Here is a 25711-nt window from a genome sequence, read left to right on the forward strand (position 1 = left end):
GGTGGTCTCCTCAAATATCCCAGTGGACTGTCTGCTTGGAAATGACCTGGAGTCCTCAGCATGGGCTGAGGTAGAGCTAAAAACCCATGCAGCAATGCTGGGTATCCCTGAACTGGTGTGTGTGAAAACAAGAGCACAATGCAAGGCACAGGGTGAAAAAGTAGAGCTGGAGTCTGGAAAAATGGCCCAGCCTACCAAGAGAACAGGAAAGTCAGTTGGGAAACCAACTGCAACACAGCAAAAGAAAGGGAACCTCTCTTCTCAGGAAGAAGTTCTGCCCTCGGAGGGAACTGAGCCTTTGGAGCTTGAACCTTATCAGGTTGAGCTCTTAGGCCCAGGGGGACCCTCAAGGGAGGAGCTGTGTAAGGGACAAGAAACCTGTCCCTCTCTTGAAGGCCTTAGGCAGCAAGCTGCTGAAGAGTCCAAAGGCAAGAAAAATGGAACACATAGGGTCTATTGGGAAGATGGGCTCCTGTACACTGAGGCCAGAGACCCCAAACCTGGTGCCACTAGGAGAGTGGTAGTGCCTCAGCTGTTCAGAGAGTTCATCCTAACATTGGCCCATGACATTCCCCTTGCTGGACATTTGGGACAAACCAAGACGTGGGAGAGGTTAGTCAACCACTTCTACTGGCCCAATATGTCCAACATGGTTAAGGAGTTTTGCCTCTCCTACCCCACCTGTCAAGCCAGTGGTAAGACAGGTGGGCATCCAAAGGCCCCCCTCATTCCACTTCCTGTGGTGGGGGTGCCCTTTGAAAGAGTGGGTGTGGACATAGTTGGTCCACTGGAACCTCCCACAGCCTCAGGAAATATGTATATCCTGGTAGTAGTGGATCATGCTACCAGGTATCCTGAAGCTATTCCCCTTAGGTCGACTACTGCCCCTGCAGTAGCCAAGGCCCTCATTGGTATCTTTACCAGAGTGGGTTTCCCTAAGGAGGTGGTGTCTGACAGAGGTACCAACTTCATGTCAGCATACCTAAAGCACATGTGGAATGAGTGTGGAGTGACTTATAAATTCACTACACCTTACCATCCACAAACTAATGGCTTAGTTGAGAGATTCAACAAGACATTAAAGGGCATGATCATGGGGCTCCCAGAAAAACTCAAAAGGAGATGGGATGTCCTCCTGCCATGTCTGCTTTTCGCTTACAGGGAGGTACCACAGAAGGGAGTAGGGTTCTCACCCTTTGAACTTCTGTTTGGTCATCCTGTAAGGGGACCACTTGCCCTTGTTAAAGAAGGCTGGGAGAGACCTCTCCATGAGCCTAAACAGGACATAGTGGACTATGTACTTGGCCTTCGCTCTAGAATGGCAGAGTACATGGAAAAGGCAACCAAAAACCTTGAGGCCAGCCAACAACTCCAGAAGTTTTGGTATGACCAAAAGGCTGCACTGGTTGAGTTCCAACCAGGGCAGAAAGTCTGGGTTCTGGAGCCTGTGGCTCCCAGGGCACTCCAGGACAAATGGAGTGGCCCTTACCCAGTGCTAGAGAGGAAGAGTCAGGTCACCTACCTGGTGGACCTGGGCACAAGCAGGAGCCCCAAGAGGGTGATCCATGTGAACCGCCTTAAGCTCTTCCATGACAGGGCTGATGTGAATCTGTTAATGGTAACAGATGAGGATCAGGAGGCAGAGAGTGAACCTCTCCCTGATCTTCTGTCATCAGACCCAAAAGATGGCACAGTAGATGGAGTGATCTACTCAGACACCCTCTCTGGCCAACAGCAGGCTGATTGTAGGAGAGTCCTACAACAGTTTCCTGAGCTTTTCTCCCTAACCCCTGGTCAGACACACCTGTGTACCCATGATGTGGACACAGGAGACAGCATGCCTGTCAAGAACAAAATCTTCAGACAGTCTGACCATGTTAAGGAAAGCATCAAGATGGAAGTCCACAAGATGCTGGAATTGGGAGTGATTGAGCGCTCTGACAGCCCCTGGGCTAGCCCAGTGGTCTTAGTCCCCAAACCTCACACCAAAGATGGAAAGAAAGAGATGAGGTTTTGTGTGGACTACAGAGGGCTCAACTCTGTCACCAAGACAGATGCCCATCCAATTCCAAGAGCTGATGAGCTCATTGATAAGTTAGGTGCTGCCAAATTTCTAAGTACCTTTGACTTGACAGCAGGGTACTGGCAAATAAAAATGGCACCTGGAGCAAAAGAAAAGACAGCATTCTCCACACCTGATGGGCATTATCAGTTTACTGTTATGCCCTTTGGTTTAAAGAATGCCCCTGCCACCTTCCAAAGGTTGGTGAATCAAGTCCTTGCTGGCTTGGAGTCCTTTAGCACAGCTTATCTTGATGATATTGCTGTCTTTAGCTCCACCTGGCAGGATCACCTGGTCCACCTGAAGAAGGTTTTGAAGGCTCTGCAATCTGCAGGCCTCTCTATCAAGGCATCCAAATGCCAGATAGGGCAGGGAACTGTGGTTTACTTGGGCCACCTTGTAGGTGGAGGCCAAGTTCAGCCACTCCAACCCAAGATCCAGACCATTCTGGACTGGGTAGCTCCAAAAACCCAGACTCAAGTCAGGGCATTCCTTGGCTTGACTGGGTACTACAGGAGGTTTGTGAAGGGATATGGATCCATTGTGACAGCCCTCACTGAGCTCACCTCCAAGAAAATGCCTTCTGGACTGATCCTGAAAGCTCAGGCCCGGTGGGCACCCCGGATTCTCTGAATCTTTGAAGAACTGTCTGGCTTCTCAATTAATCTGAATAAGTCATCCATTTTCCCAGTCCCTTTCTACTCTCAGAATCTAAGATGGGCTTCTAAGTCTTGCAAGTCTTCAAATACTTGTAAATATACATGACTCCAAAAGCCACAACAGCATGGGCAATGAGTTTCAAACCGTTGTTAGACCAACTGATGTCTGACATCAAGTTATGGTCCACACTTTCCTATCTCTTATGGGTCATTCAGCCATTTTAAAAATGGTCTCATGGCTTGTTTCTTGTATAAGCAGTAAAACTACCCGTACATATTACCACAATCCTTTTTCTTGAAAATACAATCAGTACTTCGCAACTTTCTATGTTATCAGGGCTTCCCATGCATTGCGCTAAGCAAATGCATTGAATCTACATATGAAGGCGGCATTGTAGTGGATGACACTGAGTCACATGTTAAGGCCTCTCAGCTAGTGGTCATTGAAGATTGGTGGTAATTGATGCTCAAGGAAACTTGGCCTACGCCTCTGAGAAATGGGCACTACAAAACAACACATACTGTATGGAGGGAAAGTGCATTACTGCTCCCTCCAGTGACACAGCAGTGATCCAGTTATGGAGAACTGCCTAAAGAGCAATTGGATAGGATAAAATACCTATGGCACAGACACTGCCATGGGATGGCTCCACTGTACATCAGGTAGAGACACCAGAGTCGGCTCCTCCATTAGGATGGAGGAGCGTTGCTCCCTGCCTCCCTGCCCCCCTGCCGTACACCCCTCCCACCTCCCTACCTTGCCAGCAATGGCAGCTGAAAAACCTTTAAAAGAAAAGGATAATAAACTTTAATATTCTTTTCTTTTAGAGGGGTGGGGCCACAGGGGTGAAAAGCAGTGTGCTCACTGCACATGTATGTTTGGCCAGCCGTCTCGGGCTGGCCAGACACACATGCGCAGTATGCTCTCAAGCCCGGTGTAAGGAAATGCCTCCTTGGCATGGTTGCCCCCTGACTTTTTGCCTTTGCTGATGCTATGTTTACAATTGAAAGTGTGCTGAGGCCTGCTAACCAGGCCCCAGCACCAGTGTTCTTTCCCTAACCTGTACTTTTGTATCCACAATTGACAGACCCTGGCATCCAGATAAGTCCCTTGTAACTGGTACTTCTAGTACCAAGGGCCCTGATGCCAAGGAAGGTCTCTAAGGGATGCAGCATGTCTTATGCCACCCTGGAGACCTCTCACTCAGCACAGACACACTGCTTGCCAGCTTGTGTGTGCTAGTGAGGACAAAACGAGTAAGTCGACATGGCACTCCCCTCAGGGTGCCATGCCAGCCTCTCACTGCCTATGCAGTATAGGTAAGACACCCCTCTAGCAGGCCTTCCAGCCCTAAGGCAGGGTGCACTATACCATAGGTGAGGGTACCAGTGCATGAGCATGGTACCCCTACAGTGTCTAAACAAAACCTTAGACATTGTAAGTGCAGGGTAGCCATAAGAGTATATGGTCTGGGAGTCTGTCAAACACGAACTCCACAGCACCATAATGGCTACACTGAAAACTGGGAAGTTTGGTATCAAACTTCTCAGCACAATAAATGCACACTGATGCCAGTGTACATTTTATTGTAAAATACACCACAGAGGGCACCTTAGAGGTGCCCCCTGAAACTTAACCGACTGTCTGTGTAGGCTGACTAGTTCCAGCAGCCTGCCACACCAGAGACATGTTGCTGGCCCCATGGGGAGAGTGCCTTTGTCACTCTGAGGCCAGTAACAAAGCCTGCACTGGGTGGAGATGCTAACACCTCCCCCAGGCAGGAGCTGTGACACCTGGCGGTGAGCCTCAAAGGCTCACCCCTTTGTCACAGCCCAGCAGGGCACTCCAGCTTAGTGGAGTTGCCCGCCCCCTCCGGCCACGGCCCCCACTTTTGGCGGCAAGGCTGGAGGGAACAAAGAAAGCAACAAGGAGGAGTCACTGGCCAGTCAGGACAGCCCCTAAGGTGTCCTGAGCTGAGGTGACTCTGACTTTTAGAAATCCTCCATCTTGCAGATGGAGGATTCCCCCAATAGGGTTAGGATTGTGACCCCCTCCCCTTGGGAGGAGGCACAAAGAGGGTGTACCCACCCTCAGGGCTAGTAGCCATTGGCTACTAACCCCCCAGACCTAAACACGCCCTTAAATTTAGTATTTAAGGGCTACCCTGAACCCTAGAAAATTAGATTCCTGCAACAACAAGAAGAAGGACTGCCTAGCTGAAAACCCCTGCAGAGGAAGACCAGAAGACAACAACTGCCTTGGCTCCAGAAACTCACCGGCCTGTCTCCTGCCTTCCAAAGAACTCTGCTCCAGCGACGCCTTCCAAAGGGACCAGCGACCTCTGAATCCTCTGAGGACTGCCCTGCTTCGACGACGACAAGAAACTCCCGAGGACAGCGGACCTGCTCCAAAAAGACTGCAACTTTGTTTCAAGAAGCAGCTTTAAAGAACCCTGCAACTCCCCGCAAGAAGCGTGAGACTTGCAACACTGCACCCGGCGACCCCGACTCGGCTGGTGGAGAACCAACACCTCAGGGAGGACCCCCGGACTACTCTACGACTGTGAGTACCAAAACCTGTCCCCCCTGAGCCCCCACAGCGCCGCCTGCAGAGGGAATCCCGAGGCTTCCCCTGACCGCGACTCTCTGAAACCTAAGTCCCGACGCCTGGAAAAGACCCTGCACCCGCAGCCCCCAGGACCTGAAGGACCGGACTTTCACTGCAGAAGTGACCCCCAGGAGTCCCTCTCCCTTGCCCAAGTGGAGGTTTCCCCGAGGAAGCCCCCCCTTGCCTGCCTGCAGCGCTGAAGAGATCCCTTGATCTCTCATTGACTAACATTGCAAACCCGACGCTTGTTTCTACACTGCACCCGGCCGCCCCCGCGCTGCTGAGGGTGAAATTTCTGTGTGGGCTTGTGTCCCCCCCGGTGCCCTACAAAACCCCCCTGGTCTGCCCTCCGAAGACGCGGGTACTTACCTGCAAGCAGACCGGAACCGGGGCACCCCCTTCTCTCCATTATAGCCTATGCGTTTTGGGCACCACTTTGAACTCTGCACCTGACCGGCCCTGAGCTGCTGGTGTGGTGACTTTGGGGTTGCTCTGAACCCCCAACGGTGGGCTACCTTGGACCAAGAACTGAACCCTGTAAGTGTCTTACTTACCTGGTAAAACTAACAAAAACTTACTTCCCCAGGAACTGTGAAAATTGCACTAAGTGTCCACTTTTAAAGTAGCTATTTGTGAATAACTTGAAAAGTATACATGCAATTGAAATGATTCAAAGTTCCTAATGTACTTACCTGCAATACCTTTCAAACAAGCTATTACATGTTAAATTTGAACCTGTGGTTCTTAAAATAAACTAAGAAAAGATATTTTTCTATAACAAAACCTATTGGCTGGATATGTCTCTGAGTGTGTGTACCTCATTTATTGTCTATGTGTATGTACAACAAATGCTTAACACTACTCCTTGGATAAGCCTACTGCTCGACCACACTACCACAAAATAGAGCATTAGTATTATCTATTTTTTACCACTATTTTACCTCTAAGGGGAACCCTTGGACTCTGTGCATGCTATTCCTTACTTTGAAATAGCACATACAGAGCCAACTTCCTACACCCGGGCAACACAGTTGTCGTGCTTGAGAAAGCCTGCACAGGCTCCAAGTCTGCCTGATAGCCCATATGCCAGACACCTCTGAGGTGGTACAAACCACCTAAGAGTTAGACCTGGTCACCCTCATTGACAAAGAATGGGTGGAAGCTAGATGTAGCAAATCGGGCTTCTAAGCAGATGCCCCTCCACCACTTTTTGCCCCCATTTGCAGCTTTGATACTCTTGATTTTGATTTTGACCTGAAAGTGTATTAAGCGCTGCTAGCTAACCAGACACCAGTAATAGTGCTTTTTCCCTTAAATTGTAATGAGACATTTGCAAACCCAATTGGCAATTACTTTGCCAATCCTGTAAAATGGTACCAGTGATACCCGGTGCAGGGATGGTAAAGGGGGTCACCAGTTCTGCAGCACTGATTGTGTCACCCTGCCTGACCCAAGTAAAAGTAAAATCTACAGAGTGGCCATGTCAGGATGCACAAGCAGCTTGCCTGCTCAAGTTAGACTCTGCACACACCAAGTGTAGATAGAGTCCATTCACTGCCATAGCACAGGTCAGTCACCCCCTAAAGCTGGTCCCCTATAGTTCAGGAGCCAGGGTGCACTGTTAGGAGTGTGGACATATATGCACAAACATATATGACCATGTGATATCATTTAAAACGTAATGCTATCACAAGTGACCAGCAGTCCATAGGATAACGTGGGCTGGCACCCGGGCAGTCCCCAGATAACCAGCTCCATGATGGCCCTGGCGAATTTCCCTGTGTTTGCTATCAAACACTATGTTTTATAAGCTAACATGTACTCTGGTAGCATCCTTAGAGGATGCCCACCTAGATACCAGCTTTGCCATGTCTTGTTGGGCTCTCCTGAGCCATTTGCCGCCAAGACAAGGGTCCGCCCTCCTGTTGGTCGTGCTATCACTTCCAGCAGGATGGAGGCAAAGAACCTGGGCAGGTAGGAGGTCACATTTCCCTCCCAGGAAGGCTAGTGTTAACAGTAATCAAAGCGGTGAGCCTCAAAAGCTTCACCACCCTTGATGTGTAATCTCTTGTCCCCCACTCGAGGACAAAGCCCTTCCCACCCTGAACAAGCTGGAAGGATGGACAATTAGATATTCAGAAGGGCTACTCCCCCCAAAGACTAGCCACACCTTTAGAGTGGGCTAGGAGGTCTGTACAGCCGAAGAAGGGTTCTGCCAATTTGGCAAACCCTAGGAATAGTGCGTTCCGCGTAAAAAAGGATGTATTCCCACAGAAAGTCGTCATTTCAGGGGCAGGCTAGCCGCAAGGATTAGTACCTCATTGGCCACTGTCCCCCACACCCTTAACGCCCCCTAAACTAGGATTTAAGGAGCTCCAGTGGCACCAGAACCTCAGTTCTGACTTTGGAATCAAGAAGAGGCACATCGACCACCCAGTCATCACCAACAGGACTTCGGACTCTGCTGTAGTGCACAGAGAGGACAATTAAGAACCCTGAGGAGACCATATACGGGAACTGTGAGATCGACGTGTGCCCTTGGTGAAAACTCATGGTTCCCAGCAAGAGGGACTCCAGCGGATGCCAGAAAGTAAAGCAGACTCCCCTGACTGTTGGTACCAGTCACCCTCAACTTGCAGAAGAATCATCATGCTGCCTCATAAGAAGTGCAACCCTTTGGGCCCCTCTTCAGTGACCCCCAAAGCAAGTCGGGGACCTGCACCCTAGGAGTGGTATCGAGGCTCTCACCAAGTTTTGAACCGCTGGCCCCTTCCAGATGATCTCCAGCTGACTAAGTAACCGTGGACTACTTCTGCCACTGCCAAGGCTTGTCTGTTGCCAGCCGGTAATTGACAGCTTCTCGGACGTCAGACTCCAGAGCAGTCCCACAGCATAGTGACAGATGTCGGAAATGACACCACTCCTGAGAATCTTCATCCTGAAGGAGGCGACTTCAAGGGGAGCATCAAAGCATCTTTGGCATGACTACTCCCCATGATTGACAGCTTCAAGGCCACTTCTGCACCCAAAGCCGCCAGACGTTCTGGCTAAGTTCCAGCTGTGGAATCCAGGACCTGGGACCCCAAAGGCCTCTTCTTTCCAAGGGTAGAGTGTGAGTCCACCAGGATAGTGCGTTTGTCAAATGCTGCATTTTGACTCGACCCACGGATCGCATCAGCACCAAGGACATTGCACCCCTGCATCTGGACTCCCTGGGAAAGGTAACTAGGAACTGACTGTGGAGGCTTGGTCGAGGGACCTGCAACACCTTAACTCCAAGTGGGTTTCCTGGAGGATACCCCACAAGTCACAGATTGCACACTGTGATTTTCCCCCACTGAGTTCAACAGTACTCGACTGACCATTAAAAGTACTCTATTCTTCAATGCTCTAAAATTTCACAACTCCGGTTGTCTGCAAGTTACAAAGTGTGTTTTGGTGTCTAAATTAAGATAAAATCTGCTTTATTTTTCTAAATTGGTGTCAGATTTCTTTCAAGTCGTGTCATTTACTAATCTTCAATGTGGGTGTTGTAAAATACTTTGCACATGTTCCTCTAAGTAGCCTGACTGCTCTTTGCCACACTACCAGAACTGAGCTAAAAAGTTTACTAGTTTGAATCCGAGGTCCACTTTTCGGTAACGTGTTAGTATTATATGGTAAGACTCTCCAGTCATACTATATAATATTGCCACCTTGCTACTCTGGAGCATCCTCAAGGCACTCATTGATACTGATATGGCTTTGCTTTCTACAGCTGCAATATTACCATAGATCATACCTTACGAGACATAGGCTTTGGAGGATGGGGGTAGTTGCTTCTTCCCTCTTTCTGCAATGCAATACTTAGAAAGGGGATGTCTTACACACCTAATGAGGATGCACAAAGCTTCACCCCTACTGGGAGCAAGTACTCTCCTATCTGGGTCAGGTGCTGGGGTAGACCACAACACATTACCACAAATTGATCCTCTTCCGTATCACCCCTGACTTCAAAGTGGATCGTTATAAACTGGCATTGCTCTGGCTGGTCTTAACTATGGCTGAAAGGGACATTGCACAACAATGGAAAGTGGATGCTCTCCGTTTGACTGCAGAGTGGAAAAGAGGACTGGACTCAACTGTTGCATGAATAGCCAACAAACAGTTTATGAGGCTAGAGGTAGCCCCCAGAAATATATCAAAATATGGGAAACATGGGCAGACTACAGATGGATCACCATCACTCCAAGAGGTCCTTGCACCATGAATTTAGTTGATGAAATCCGAACATATGTTTTTGGGGGTCTGTGACTCATGACCAGGGCACTGCTTTACAAGTAAAATCCAGGAGGTGGGGTTGAAGAGGGGTGGGGCCGGCCAGGAAACACACCACCTTTGATGCACTGTTGATATGTTGTGCCTTGATGTTACAGTCTCAAAATTCTATAAAATGTGTTTAAAAAAAAGAGTAAGCATTGACTGCTCCTCATCTCAATGCCTTACAAGTCAATCAAAGTCAAAGGTTATGTTAACAATTTTATAAAGCATAACTACTACCTCATAGGGTGTCCTGGCACTGCAAACGATAGCAGAGAAGACAGTGTAACATACAGGGAGAAAACGGCAAGATCTAGACTACAGTGGGATAACAGAGGTTATTGCCAGTCAGTGAGCACAGAATAGCAATTAGCTCTTGAGGTTTCAACAAGAGTCAATACTTGTTGGAAGTTTTAGCCAGTTGACCTAGAACACAATAAGCACCATTGAACTGACCAGAAAGCTGTTTTCAATTAAAGCTGCCTGACCATGGGAACAATTACAAGGCCAGCTGCTATAGCTTGTGCAGAGACATACATCTCAAGAAACTGAACCTATTATGGAAGCAAGAGTCTGCTACCTATTTGCTGTGACTCAGCCTGGTGACATCAGCTTTACCTAGAGTCAAGGAAGTGTTTAGACCAAGAATGCATCCGATAATGAGCCAGAAATGCCCCATTATCTCATCTTAAATGGTGGGAACTCATTTCACTGTTTCAGGCATAAAAAGGATAATGCATCTTTTACCTTTGGTGAGGGTTTATTAGCTGAGTTTGGATGCTGTGATTTCGGAGCTATTGACTAATATGTAGGCGCCATCCTAAACTCCACTTCCAGGGAGGAAACTATTGAGTCCAGATGGTGCCTAAATTCCAAAAAGTGCCCTTGCCACTAGAAAACCTGGACCACCACTAATGACTTACAACATAGTATAACAATGAGGTTTGGTAGTATGCAGTGATCTTGGAAATGGTCTTTATTTAGGGACAAAGGCCATTCTCCAACACCACCAGTCTCCCCATTTAAACCAAGACTTTAAAAGCCAGTTGACACTGTAACTGGACTCCCCTGAACAGTACCTGGTTGTGTCCAGTGGCCACACTATTGAGATTGAAACACAGACACTGGGACCAGTTTCTTTGCATTCTTGTTTTTATAATGTGACAATAACCGTTGAATTTGGGTGGTGTTTGTGCTTTTTGCAAGTGATATTTGTGAAAGAATCTCAGTAACATGGCCTCAAACTATTTGAGTTGCAGCTACTTTGACCAAAGATGCAAAGAAAGGGAGACAAAGGAAAGAAATATTACAGTCTAGAGGATACATTTGTAACAATGTGCATGGCAGCTTTAGTAGCTGACAAACAATGCTCAAAGTAGAAGAGCTAGGGTCAAAGGTTTCTAGAGACTGGTGAGGACTTGTATTCTCTGGACCTTACATATTTTACACAGTCCTTTGAACCAAATGTTAATTGCACTATTGCGACAATGTGCAAGAGCTTTCAACATGTTTGTGGTCGTGCTCTGACCCAGAAGACAGAAGGTCCTTCTAATTTTTTTATTGCATTCATTATTCAAACTAACTATATTTCCTAAAAAAAAAAGATAAATCTAATCTCATTAAAAGACATACCTCTGACAGGACACTGAGTTTACCGAGTGTAATTACCTTGTTTTGGATCCAATCTAACAATCACGGTTACGAGTATGCATTCACTGCATATTCCAGTAATCCTTGGAAAGTGAAGTATATAAAAGGGGTTATCCAATTAGGTGCAATAGTATCTGATGTCCTGGTAGACCACTGGTACACGACAGTGCCAATGGACTTCCGAGTTAACCTCATAGAAGGCCTCCTCAAAACAAAATCAATGAAAGTCCATCCCTGGCAACTCCATACAGTCTACTAGCATTCGAAGACGTGCCACCAACTATTGAAGGGGTTTACAGAAGGGGATTTCCCCAATACTGTATGCATCAAATTATCCAGCCAATGTTGTGTTTCAGTTGTGCCTATAAGATCACCCTTTGAATCCTCCGAACTCAGTCTTACCATTCTGCTTTAACATTTTAGAAACAGTATTTTACCAAGTTTTGTGTAGTAATCTGTGAAAGCCGTATTTTGTGATGGAGTGTCATATCTAAAACAATTAAAAGACTTATGTTCACTGTAGATATGGCAAAAAGATGCTTTCTGCAAAGAATGGCTCAGCAATGTTGTGATAACTTTTGCACTCCCTGTAACGACCATTCCAGTTTATTGAAGGCCACTATTAGAAGATGCTACAGAGCCAGTCACTGGAAAGTCATTTGTGGCAATAAACTACTGGATACAGAACATATGAATCTGCCAGTTTTCTAAAAAGATATACTCATGCTTCAATCTTGTATATTTTTTTAATACAATCGTCTTTCAGGTGAGAATGTGATGAAGGTACTAACCTTTTATCGTCACTGTCCAGCAACACATGGGTTTTGGAGATGGTCAAGTGCCAAAGAGACTCCGATGCAGCCACGTTCAAAACCATGACATTAATGGATTCAACATGAACAGAGAGTAGCTGGAGATAAGAGGAACACAAATACGAATTATTATTCCAACAGAACAACAATGAAAACAGACCTACAGGCTGGAATTAGTAGGCACTCACCTGAGAGAAAAACCTCAGAAGTGATGGGCTGACCTCCTTTTTGCTTCTGCTCTGCCCCGTATCCTCTGCAGGAGGATCCAATGGTTGTGACATTTGACCAATTCCACTTTGCAGATCCATACGGATTCGAATCTCGCCAAAGCAAAGTGCAAAGTAGTGACTACAGGAAGGTGAAAAAACAGAACATATGCAGAAAGAAAATAAAAAGAAAAGATGTGAGAAAGTTGATGACTTCAGTTGACTGATGTAGGATTAATTTACTTAGGGAGAATTACTGACCACAATTAAAGTTCACAATGAGTGCACTTAGAATAAAACATTCTGTACATTATTGGCCTGAAAAAAAAGTGGATATAAAAAACAAAAAAACAAAACAAAAGAAAACACACACAACCGACAGATTAGTTATGTAGCTAGATATACCAAAGGCCTCTGTTGTTATTGCATCAATGGAAAGGGCTTGTGAGTAGTCAGCAAAGGTCATGCATATGTCAGATGACTTAAAAAAGGCTTCATATATGACACTAGGTCATTATTTGACAATTACATTTCTGCACTGTAACCTAACATTACATTACTTCGACTCCCTATCACAAACATTAAAATTATCACCACTTAAAACAAATTGAAAATTACTTTCAGATGACTGATCCAAAGTCCTTATTAAAGTTATGTTTAGATCCGGTGAGAATGTTAGACACTTGTGAAATTAAAGACAAATTTCACTTCTTAACCAAGACTAACGTTTATGTGCAAGTCTTAGCACAGAGATTGGTCAGTATAATTAAAACAATTATCCATCTAGATAAAGCAGATGTCATCCATGGATTATCATCTGTGGTCAATATGGATTTGGTTTGTTAGATCATCTCTCACACTGATTTTTTGATACTCCTAAACATCTCATTGTTTTTGGGAAGAGAAGGCCCCAACATGGAGTACAGTCATGTTCCACTGACCTGACTGCCGAACTGTAAGTATGAGATAACCTGTTTTTTTATTTTTGTCCTAGTCTCACACTAATTTAGTATGTGCACAGAGGCAGAAGTTTAACCTTTGACATACGTTAGAACCTGGACCTGTCAAGTGACCTGGAGAGGTGCATCAAGCATACCTTTCATTGCAATGACAGTGGACACCTATACCATCCTACCTTTAGTGCATAGAGCAGGGGTGGCAAAGTACCATGTTTCGAGAATTCATAGTTGTGGCCAGACCTTTTTATATGTAACACTTTAGTGGAGGCCTAATTGCTCACTTGTGTCAAGTCCTGCTTCTCAGGCTTACCAGGATCCTACAGCTAATATCCTAAGTGTATGTTATGCATGGTAATGTATGTATCGTGTATAGTATGTGAACTACGTGCGTGAGTGAGTGAAAGAGAGAGAGAGAGAGAGAGAGAGCGAGAGAGAGAGTAATAGAAGCCACTGAGATTTAGTTTTGATGCTCCTGGCTTGCCCTTATGCGCAAGATGGAGGTGTGGTTGTTTACTCTGAGACTTGAAGCGTATAACTGACATTCTTAAAGCTGCTGGAAGGAAACCTAGAAAAGGAAGTGGGGCGAGAGGAAGGAATATCTTAATTACCCTGTAAGCATCTATTCATAGCGTGTAGTGCTGTAGATTCATATGCTTAGCATATTCTTACCATCCAGTGTCGGGCTCGGATGTTTTCAACTTGTTTTTGTTCGAATAAGTCTTTAGAGTCGCAAGGTATTGTGACTACTCCTAGTGTCTGTATTGCACATGTGCATCGGCTCCTTTGTAACATTGTTTTTTGGCTCATCAGGTGTAACAGTACAGTGACAGAAAAGATGAGCATGCGGGTAAAGTCAAGATAAGGTTGAGTGTTTTAATAGGGAGGTGTGTACATCAGCCAGTAGCTTCAGGAGAGGAGGGTGTTTGCATATGAAGCTATGCCACTACACTCTATGAATCAATGCTTACAGGGTAACATATTCCATTTGCAGCACCTCGGCCCTAGATGCATATGCTTAGCATCAAATGTAAAGCAGTGATCCCCAAAAGCGGTTATTAGCTAGTGGCTAGTGTAGATGTTTGAAAAAGTGTTTGGAATACAGCTTCCTCACTCAAGCTTGTTGACTAGCAAATCTTTCCTAGAAAAGCAATGGGGGCTTTTTTTAGCATGAGCTTGTGGGGTTACAGGTAGCAATCACTTAGCTTTCCAGTAGCAAGTTTAAATACATCTTACTAACCATCTTGCGATTACAGCTTTGGGAATAGGGGAACCTTTTTGTGGGTTTGAAAAGGCAATGAAAAGTTGAGTTTTATTAAATGGTTTTGTTCTCTCAATGTAGTACATTAATACTTATTTAACACTGAGGGCGTTTAGAGCTCTTCCTGCTACCAACTCTGTTCTAGGAAAGAATACTGGTAGCTCAATTGTTTGATTTGTGTGGAATACAGAAAACAACTTTAGGGGCAAATTCAGGGATTGTTCTAAGTACTGATTTATCTGGATAGATATGGAAGAAAGGTTCTTCTTGAGTCAGCACTTTAAGTTTGCTTATTCCTCTAAGACATGTGATAGCTGCTCAGAATGCTACTTTAATTGTCAGGAACTGCACATTACATGAATAGTGGTTAAAAACCCTACCCTACAAGACCCATGAGTCTGGTAACAACAATATTGAGGATCAGACTGGTGCTGGTGGAATGGAGGGTGGAATGAATTTTTTTTAGTCATTCCATAAATGAACAAGTTACTTACGTTTGGTAACGCATTATCTGGTATAGACTATATCTAGCTGCAGATTCCTTACCTTAGAATTTCCTGGCGTCAGCTTGGAATCCGAACGTTTGCTGAGCAATACCCTTGTGAGCGCCATTGGGTGGCATTGTTCAGATCTGCGTGGCGTTGGCTGCGTTGTTGATGCTCTCTGTGACATCATGGTCGCCTATAAAGGCACCACCCAGACGTACATACGTCAATTCCTCTTCCACTAACTTCCACGCTAGAAGCGCAGAACCATGGAAAGAACAGCTTGTCAGTGAAAAAACCTAGGGCCTTGAAAGGGACAATCCCTTACCCTATTGGACATGTCTGCAGAGCACGAGACATGGTTGGGGGCTGTAAGGTATCTGCAGCTAGATAGAGTCTCTACCAGATAATGTGTTACCAAAAATTAGTAACTTGTTCATCTGATAGAGCCTTTTAGCTGTAGATTCCTTACCTTAGAATAGATACCCAAGTCATAACCTCCAGGCGGTGGGCTGTGGACAGACCTCCTTACACTAGAAAGTCCTGTAGAACCCAACAAGCAAAAGTGTCTGTCTCTACGCACCTGATTGTCCAGGCAATAATGTCTCGCGAACGTGTGTAAGGACGCTGATGTTGCTGCCTGACAGATATCCAGGACTGGAACACCTCGTGCTAGTGCGGGGGTAGCAGCCTTGTCCCTTGTGGAATGAGCTCAAGACCCCAGGAAGCTGCTTCTCGGCCAGTGCGTAGCAGATCTTAATTCAGAGAACAATCCAGCGTGAACTAGTTTGTTTCTGCACTGCCCGACCTTTCTTTGCTCCTACGTACCCTACAAAGAGTTGGTCATCCACCTGGAACTCTTTTGTTTTCAAGGTAGAACACTCTTTTTGGGTCCAGTCAATGGAGTCACTCCTCTTCTTTACACGGATGCTGGGGAGCAAAGAAAGTGGGCAGGGTGATGTTATGACCCAGGAGAAGTAGGGTCACTGTAGGAAAGTCCCCTCTCTTTGCATGTTTACCCCCACGTTGTGCCTGCTATCAGTGTGTTTTTAGTGTGTTCACTGGGATCCTGCTAACCAGGACCCCAGTGACTGTGTTCTCTACCTCCAAGTTTGGTTGCTGGGACTTCACACACCCCACATTTGGCATACTGGTGCCCCCATATAAGTCCTTAGTAAATGGTACCCAGGGCATTGGGGCACCTGGGGTTCCCCATGGGTTGCAGCATGTATTATGCCACATATGGGAGCCCATGTAAAATATGTCTGCAGGCCTGCCATTGCACCCTGCATAAAAAGGTGCATGCATCCTTTTACTACAGGTCACTGTAAGTCACCCCTATGACAGGCCCTCCTAGCCCAGAGGGCAGGGTGCAAGTACCTGTGTGTGAGGGCACCCCTGCATGAGTAGAGGTGCTTCCCCGAACTCCAGTGCCATTTTCCTGGACTTTATGAGTGAGGGAAAGCATTTTACCCATGTACTGGACACAGGTCGCTTACCCAGGTCCAGCTACATAACGGTAACTCCGAACCTAGGCATGTTTGGTATCAAACATGTCGGAATAAAGACACAATACTGTTACCAGTATTGGTCATATGATTACATGCATTCTGAGGGCTCCTTTGAGGACCCCCAGCTTGGGTCCTACCAGTTTTCAGGGTTTTCACAGGCAGCCCGCAGTGCTGCCATCCTACAGACAAGAGGGCAGAACAATGGATTTCCTGTGGAAATAGGTGTTTCATGGTTTGGGAGGGGAAGCCTCCGCAAGCCACTGGTATGCTTTGAAGGGCACATTTGGTGCCCTCCTCGCATAAACTTGTATGCACCAGTCCAGGGATCTCTCCACGCCCAGTCCGGAGCCATCAGGATTACTTGAGACTGGTTGTTTTTTTATCTTTTTGAGAACTCTGAGTGGAAGTTGTATGGGCGGAAAGCTGTACAGGAGGCCTGCGCTCCACTTATGATGAAAAGCGTTACCAAGCGAGTGCCACCATGGAATCTCCAACGCGCAATACTGCTGACATTGTGTGTTCTCTGCAGAGGCAACCAGATCTGACTAAGACTCTTCCCACTGCCGAAAGAGTCCTTGTGCCACCTCCAGGTGGAGACACCACTCGTGATCCGCAAGGCATCGATGGCTGAGTTTGTCTGCCCTGGCGTTCAGAAAACCTGCCAGTTGTTGAACCACCAGGGTTATGCATTGCTGTTCCAGCCATGTCCAGGGATGCAGGGCCTCTTGACAAAGGATCCACAATCCCACACTGCCATGCTTGTTGCAGTACTACTCTGCGGTGGTGTTGTCTGTGAACACCTGCACCATCTTCCCTTTTACAACAGGAAGAAATGCTTTCAATGCCAGTCAGATCACCCGGAGCTCCAGTAAGTTGATATGGAGTCCAGATTCCGACAGAGACCAGAGGCCTCTTATCACCACTTCTCCCAGATAGCTTCCTCATCCTGGAAGTGACACATCTGTCACTACTGTAAACTCTGGTTGGGGAAGGGAGAGGAGTCTACCTCTGACCCAATCGCAGTTCATTAACCACCATGCAGATCTTTTGCAGTTCCCTCCCAGATCTGAATTGTGTCAGTGAGATTTCCCTGATGCTGTGCCCACTGGAACTTCTGGTCCCACTGCAGAACCCTCATATGCCACCTGGCATGTTTGACTAATAGGATGCAGCAGGCCATGAGGCCCAACAGCCTCAGAGTCTCTCCCCGAAATCCAGGATAGAGGCCGAAATATCAGAATCATAACTGCTTGGGAGGTGAGGCCCAAAACTTGAGTGTGCCCAGAACAGCTCTGATGAAAGGGAGCGTCTGAGAGGGAGTGTTTATATTGAACGTCAGCGAATGAAGATGGTTTGCCGTAGTCTGAAGGTGGGTGACGACAGCCTGGGGCTAAGGCGCCTTCAACAGCCAGTCGTCGAGGTAGGGGAAGCCTGAAACCCCTAACCTGCACAGATGAGCTGCTCTTACCGCCATCACTTTGGTGAACACCCGAGGGGCACTGGTAAGACTGAAGGGGGGCACAGTAAGCTGAAAGTGCTCTAAGCCCACCTTGAACCGCAAGTAATGCCTGTGGGCAGGCAGGATGGGGATGTGAAAATACACATCCTGCAAGTCCAACGTTACCATCCAGTCTCCTTACTCTAGGGCAGACAAGACCTGAGCCAGAGTGAGCATTTTGAGTTTCTCCTTTTTGGGGAAGAGACTGACGTCCCACAAATCTAGAATTGTGCGAAGACCCTTGTTCTTTTTGAGTATCAGAAAGTAGCGGGAATAACAACTACTTCCTACTTCTGATATCGGGACCCTCTCTATGGCTCCCTTGGCCAAGAGAGGAGTAACTTCCGTGCAGAGCAAAACTAAGTGATCCTCCGCCAGCCATTCTTTTGGCGGAGGCATATGGGGAGGGGAAGGGCAGGAAGGGGAGGGAATAGCCCTTCTGTATGATCTGCAAGACCCATCTGTCCAATGTTATTGACTGCCTGTGAGGAAGATGAAATTGAATCCTCCCTCCAATTGGACGTACATGGTCTTGCAGAATCACACTAGGAGGGCTTGGACATTGTGGAGGTGGGGGAATGGGTGGTGGACAACTCCTGGCCAGACCCTCTGGGACTGAAGGCACCACAGCCACATCCCTGCACAAGATGTTGGCCTGACGGAGGACAGTGGCTGGTTGGTGGGTGTTTTGGTAACCCGCCACTTCTGAAGCCTTCAAAGGGGCTGTAGGAAGCTGGCCTGGTGTGTGGTGGGTACCTAAGGTACTTACACCTTATACCAGGTATCCCTTATTAGTGTAGTGTAGGCAGTGTCTAGAACCCAGGCTCTCTAGAGGCGTCTGTGGCTAAGCAGCCAAGGCTTATCTAGGAGACATGCAAAGCTCATGCAATACCACTGTAGTCACACAACATTTACACATATGAAAAAACACACTCAGTGTTACAAAATAAAGGTACTTTATTTTAGTGACACAATTACCAAAAAGTATTAGAGAGGCAACCCTCCAATAGGAAGTAACACACTAGATAGGTACACTAGTCAGAAATAGGCATAAGTAGCAACAGAAAACAGTGCCATGGCAAATAGGCAATAGTGACTCTAGGGTGAGCCCAAACCATATACTAAAAAAATGGAATGAGAATGTAGGACCCCAACCTAGGTAAGTGGAATGTGTAGAGGGGGGATGGGGGTACTATGAAACCCCAAAGGTAAGTACCACAGTGCCCCCCAGCGACCAGTAAGGAAGGACTAAGTTACTGGATTTTACCAAACCACCCAAAAGGAAAAAAAATAAGAAAATGCAACACCCAGGCAAGACTGCAAGAAACCAGCGGTGGATTCCTGAAGAGGAAGACCTTTGGAAGAAGGGGACCAAGTACAGAAGTCACAGAAGAGGAGTCCAGTGGGGGCAGGAGCCACTACCCACCAAAATGTGGTTGCAGGAGTTGGTCAACGGTAGGTCGAAGACAGTCAGGAATGCAGCCGTGGAGCAGGTGAAGAGTTCCTGGAGGATGCCATCAACGCCCCACGCTGGATGATTGAAATCGGTCAGTGGTGTGGAAAAACCACCAACAAGACTTGGCAAAGGCAGAAGTCGCAGTGTAGCAGAAGTGGAGCTGCTGAGGACCAGCAAGGTCCAGGAGGACTCAACACACTGTAGGACTCCTAGGGGGGCCCTCTGCAAGGCAGAGAGTCCACATAAGACAAGGCAGCCCCCATAGGAGACCCACTGGAATAGGCACCAGGAGTCGCAGAGAAGCCCAAGCAGCACAACTGGAGAAGGGTCCCACGCTGCAGGAGAAGCACGCAGAGGACTGTCCTCTATAGGAAGGACTGATGGGGGCTGGGGCTACACAGAGCCTGGTGATCCCATGGAGGAGATGCCAACAAGCGTTGGTAGCTGCAAGAGACGTGTTGCTCGGGGGTAATGTCCTGCACGGGAAGGCAATGGCTTAACTCCACCAAAGTTGGAGAGCTGGCAGAGAGGACCAAGAGGGTTACTTCGGACCACCCCCGTGATGCAGGATCCACACAGCTCAGGATGAGAGGTGATCCACGTAGCCAGTCGTCGTTGCAGTTGGTGCCTGCAAATGCAGGGGAGTGACTCCTTCACTCCAAGGTAGATGCCTTCTTCCTTCTCGTGCAGACTGAAGACTTGTCACCCTCAGAGGATGCAGAGCCGGGCAAATGTTGCAGAAGCTGGAAGGAGTCGTGGGAACAATGGTGCAAGCAGAGTCTTCGTCATGGATGCAGAGTGTCAGTTCCTGGAGGGTCCAGTCCTGGCTCCAGTGGCCAGAAGTCGAAGTAGAGGTTGCAGAGGACTCCTGCTGGAATCTTGCAAGCCGAATCCGAGGACCCTCCAAAGAGAGAGACCCTAAATAGCCCTGAAAGGGGGATTGGTCACCTAGCCAGGTGACCACCTATCAGGAGGGGGCTCTGACATCACTTGCCTGACCTGGACACTCAGATGCTCCCAGAGGCCTCTGCCCTCCTTGGATTCAAGATGGCATAATCAGGGGACCCTCTGGAGGAGCTCTGGGCACCACCTTTGGGGTGGTGATGGTCAGGGGAGTGGTCACACTCCTTTCCATTGTCCAGTTTCGTGCCAGAGCAGGGACTGGGGGTCCCTGAACCGGTGTAGACTGATTTATGCGCTGAGCCGTCAAAGCATACCAGTGGCTTGGGGAGGCTACCCTCCCAAACCATGTAGCACCTATTTCCAAAGGGAGAGGATGCTACCCCTCTTCCAAAGGAAATCCTTTGTTCTGTCTTCCTGGGCTTGAGCTGATCAAGCATCAAGAGGGCAGAAACCCGTCTGAGGGGTGGCAGCAGCTTGGGGTACCCGGAAAACCCCAGAAGGCTGGTAGAAGCAATGCTGGGGGGTCCTTTAAGGAGCCCACAGAGAGCATGGATCATACTTCCAGCACTGGCAATAGTATTGGGGTATGATTCCGACATGTTTGATTCCAAACATGCCTAGGTTCGGAGGTATCATTATGTAGCTGGCTATAGGTAGTGACCTATGTCCATTACACACATAAAATGGCGTCCCCACACTCATGAAGTCCATGAAAATGGAACTGGAGTTGTAGGGGGACCGGTGCTAGTGCAGGGGTGCCCTCACACACAGGTACTTGCACCCTGCCCTCTATGCTAGGACGGCCTACCATAGGGGTGATTTGCAGTGGCCTGTAGTGAAAAGGGTGCATGCACCCTTTCACACAGGCTGCAATGGCTGACCTGCAGATACACTTTGCATGGGCTTCCCATTGGTGGCATAATACATGCTGCAGCCCATGGGGATCCCCTGGTATCCCAATGCCCTGGGTACCATATGCTAGGGACTTACATGGGGGCACCAGTATGGCAAAGGTGGGGTGTAAATGGTTCAAGTAACCAAGTTTGAAAAGAGAGCGCAAAATCACTGGGGTCCTGGTTAGCAGGATCACAGTGAACACAGTCAAACATATTGACAAAAAGCAGAAAATGGGGGTAACCATGCCAAGAAAGAGGGTACTTTCCTACAGGGGCGAAAGACAGACTTTTGGCAAGGGGTCACCAAGAGGCCCAAGAACTTGGCCGTAGCCTGGGAGTCCTTGAAGCACTTCGCCGCGGAGTCTGCCTTTTCACAAAATAGGCGGGACCCATCAAATGGCACGTCCATGAGGTTTGCCTGGACATCTTTGTGAGCCAGATGTACAAAGCCAGGTGTGGCGTCAAAGGGCCACCGTCAACAAAATTGCTCTAACCAGAGAATCAGTCATGTCCAATCCACACCTGATGGTAAACTTGGCTGCATCTCTACCATCTTTGACTGCCTATGAGAGAGTGGCCCACACGTCCTCCGGGACCTGAGGCAGCAACTGTGCCACTGTATCCCATAAAGTATAGGAAAAATGGCCAAATAGGCATGAGGTGTTTACCAACCTCAGTGCCAGGCTGGAGTAAGAAAACATCTTCCCAAGCTGGTCCAGCCTCCTGGATTCCTATCCATGGGAGCGGAAGGTAAGGCATCATGGGAAGTGTAGGCTTGGACCACCAAGCTCTCTGGGGTGGGGTGTTGTATGAGGAAGTTAGGATCACCTGGAGATGGGTAATAGCAGTGGCCAACTGTCCTATTTACAAGAGCCCCCTGTGCTGGGCTTGGACCACCTTCCCCTGCAGGATATCTGTGAGGGCTTCATTAAAGGGTAACAACGGTTCCGATGTGGAAACCTCTGGCAGAAGCACCTCAGTCAGGAGGTTAGTCGTGACCGACACCGTAGGCAGATCTAGGTCCAAGACCTCAGCTGCCCTATGCACCACCATTGCATACAATATTCACTCCTTCATAGCCACCATAGGAGGTGAGAGCATGCCAGTATCTGGATAGGTATCCAGTCCACTAGCCTCTCCCAACTCCTCATACCAGTCCGTTTGCTCCAACTGACACTTCAGAGGGTCCTCAGACCCCTCCCATTCCTCACAAGTCCCTGGCTGATCGTAGAAGAGCTCAGGCAATCATCTGGGAACCTGTTGGCACTGGAACTGGCATTGTGCAATGCCATTCCGGCTCATCGGTCACTAGACTGGGGCTCGTGCTAGAAGCATCGACATCAGGAACAACACCGGAGGAGGTTGACTGTGTGGACTTGGCATCGTTTTGGATCCAATATCTGATGCAGAAGACTATCGGCACCAAAGCCGCCGGCGTGGAACCTGATGGGGCCTCTGCTGACCCCGGAGGCAGCTGACGGGGCCGGCCCGCCCAAATACGAGACACAGCCTCGTAAAACGCCTTGAGTTGAGCGGGGGTTGCTCCGGCTCCTGGAAAGAGGCAGCTGGGAGTTGGCCTTGGCAACAGTTCTGTAGAACCATGCATGGAACGTTGATGTTCCCGACTCGCCTCGTCAGTTGACAGGCGAGGTGAAGTCCGCTTGGATTTCTTCTTATACCTCTTCCATGTGCCCAGAGGACCTTGAATGGGAAGAAGTGGACTTGGGGCTCCTGAAGCAGTCCCGCAACCTCCTCCTCCTCGACCAGAACCTCCTGCTGAATGCCAGGCCGCCTTGAGCTTCAGGGACCGCTCCCTCAAAGCTTTCGTGGCAATCGGAACATGACTTCAAGTCTTAGTCTAAGCACCATAGACATATCTTGAGGGGGTCAGTCACAAACATGACACGGTGACAGGCGCCGTACAGCTTGAACCCCATGTTCCTAGATGTCATACTCGCTGTAGGAAACTGGCTCTGTATATACTACATCAAAGAGTGATATAGTGTGCACAGAGTCCAGGGGTTCCCCAGAGTATAACTGTGGCTAAAGTAGATAATACTAATGCTCTCTTTTGTGGTAGTGTGGTCGAGCAGTTAGGCTTATCAGAGGGTAGTGCAAAGCGTTTGTTGTACACACACAGAAAATAGAAGAAGCACACACTCAATGACTTAACTCCAGACCAATCGTTTTTATGTATCAAAAATATATTTTCTTAATTTATTTTTAGAACCACAAGATTCAAGTTGCAGATGAGTACGTTAAAGGTTTCATATGTCACACAGGTATCAACAGTACTTTGTTTGAAATAGGTAAGTACTACAGTTTTTGAATTACTGGCAATTATCCGTTTTAAAAATGTACACAGTTCAATTTTCAGAAACAGTTCCTGGGGGAAGAAATGTTCGATTGTTTTACAGGTAAGTACAACACTTACAGTTTGAGTCTCCGGGTTTTAGGAAGTCCACCAGTTGGGGTTCAAGTTAACCCCAAACACCCACCACCAGCAACATGGGGCCAGCCGGGTGCAGAGGTCAAAGTTGAGCAAATGTTACGTGCCTCCTATGGAGACAGGGGGGTACTCGGAATCATGCCTGCCTGAGGGTAAGTACCCACGGCTCGGAGGGCAGACCAGGGGGGGAACAGAAAAGCACTGAAGGGGCCACAAATAGGTACCAAACACACCCTCAGCAGCACAGGGACGGCGGGTGCAGGATGCAAGCAGGACGTTGGGTTTTCAATGCTGGTCTATGAGGAGACCCCGGGGTCACTCAGAGGCTGCAGGCGAGGTACAGGGGAGTGTCTCGGCACACCACCGGTGGGACAGGAAGGAGGGCCGCTTGCTGAACGTTGAAGCACCGGGAGTCGGGTTCTCCGAGGCCTGGGAGCTGCGGGTGCAGTGTGCCTTTAGGCGTTGAATATCTTCGTCCGGAGCTTCGTGGTCAGGGGGTCCTCGGGATTCCTTCTGTAGGAGTCGTAGTGGAGAGGCCAACCCAGGGTGGGCACTTGCTCGCAATCGCCTGCAGACCCTCTCTTGCTGGGTAGACCACCTGGACATGGGCCGTGGGCATCAGGTGCACAAGGCTCAAGACTCACGCATCCAGAGTGAGTTGGAAGTCGTTGGTTGTAGGTTTCTTCAGACAGAACCGCTGTCCTCTGGAGTTCTTGGTCCTTTTGGTCCTATGGAGTTGGGCAGAGGTCGCTGGTCCCGCTGGATGCGTCAGTGGTCTTTTGCAGGTTCTTTGAAGCAGGAGACAGGCCGGTAGGGCTGGGTCCAAAGCAGTGGTCTTCCTTCTTCTCTGCTGGGAGTTTCAGCTTAGCAGTCCTTGTTAGGTCACCAGGAATCTGGTGAGCTGGGTTCAGGAAGGCCCTTAAATCCTAGATTATAGGGGCGTTTTAGGGGTCAGAGGGCAGTAGCCAATGGCTACTGTCCCGAAGGGTGGCTACAACCTCCTTGTGCCCACTCCCTTTGGGGAGGGGGGCACATTTTGATCCCTATTGGTCCCTGTCCTCCAAACAAAGATGGAGAATTCTGCAGGGAGGGGGTCACCTCAGCTCTGGACACCTTAGTTGTAGTCCTAGCTGAGGTGGTCACTCCTCTGTGTTTTCCTAATTTTCCCGCTGGACTTGTCGCCAAAAGTGGGGCTTTGCCTGGGGGGAAGGCATCCCCACTAGCTTGAGTGCCCTGGGGCACTGTAATCCGAGGCTTGAGCTTTTGAGGCTCACTGCCAGATGTTACAGTTCCTGTAGTGGGGAAGGTGTTAACCACCTCCACCCAGGACAGGCTTTGTTTCTGACCACAGAGTGCACAAAGGCACTCACCCGATGTGGTCAGAAACTTGTCTGAAAGTGGCAGGCTGGCTCAGACTGGTGAGTCCTACACTAGCAGTTTAGCTAACATACGGGGGCCTCTCTAAGATGCCCTCTGTGTGCATTTTCAATAAATCACACACTGGCATCAGTGTGGATTTATTGTGCTGAGAAGTTTGATACCAAACTTCCCAGTATTCACTGAAGCCATTATGGAGCTGTGGAGTTCGTAATGACAAACTCCCAGACAATATACTCAATATGGCTACACTGCGCTTACAATGTCTAAGAATAGACTTAGACACTGTAGGGGCCTTATTCCTCAAGGAGCTATGCCATCACCTGTGGTAAAATGCACCCTGCCTTAGGGCTGTAAAGCCTGCTAGAGGGGTGACTTACCTATGCCACAGGCAGTGGTTTGTGGGCAAGGCACCCTGAGGGGGATGCCATGTCGACTTTGCCTTTTCCTCCCCACCAACACACACACACTCTGCAATGGCAGTGTGCATGTGCTGAGTGAGGGGTCCCATAGGGTGGCATAATACATGCTGCAGCCCTTAGAGACCTTCCCTGGCCACAGAGCCCTTGGTACCATGGCCACCTTTTGCAAGGGACTTTACTGTGTGCCAGGTCTGTGCCAAT

At 48.2% G+C, this 25711-nt stretch overlaps 1 protein-coding gene across 2 annotated transcripts in view; it reads right to left on the minus strand.

The window, feature by feature from the left end:
* Window positions 1-25711, minus strand: part of BLTP2 (bridge-like lipid transfer protein family member 2) — a 727711-nt gene that overhangs the window by 559547 nt on the left and 142453 nt on the right. For both annotated transcript variants that reach the window (XM_069226186.1, XM_069226185.1), the window contains exons 4-5: window positions 12279-12438; window positions 12070-12188 (exon numbers count right to left, since the gene is read on the minus strand). In XM_069226186.1, coding sequence (XP_069082287.1) covers window positions 12070-12188; window positions 12279-12438 — 279 coding nt within the window. The remainder of the gene's footprint in view (window positions 1-12069; window positions 12189-12278; window positions 12439-25711) is intronic.

Source organism: Pleurodeles waltl, chromosome 3_1 (assembly GCF_031143425.1).
Source record: "Pleurodeles waltl isolate 20211129_DDA chromosome 3_1, aPleWal1.hap1.20221129, whole genome shotgun sequence".
NCBI classification, from domain to species: Eukaryota; Metazoa; Chordata; class Amphibia; order Caudata; family Salamandridae; genus Pleurodeles; species Pleurodeles waltl.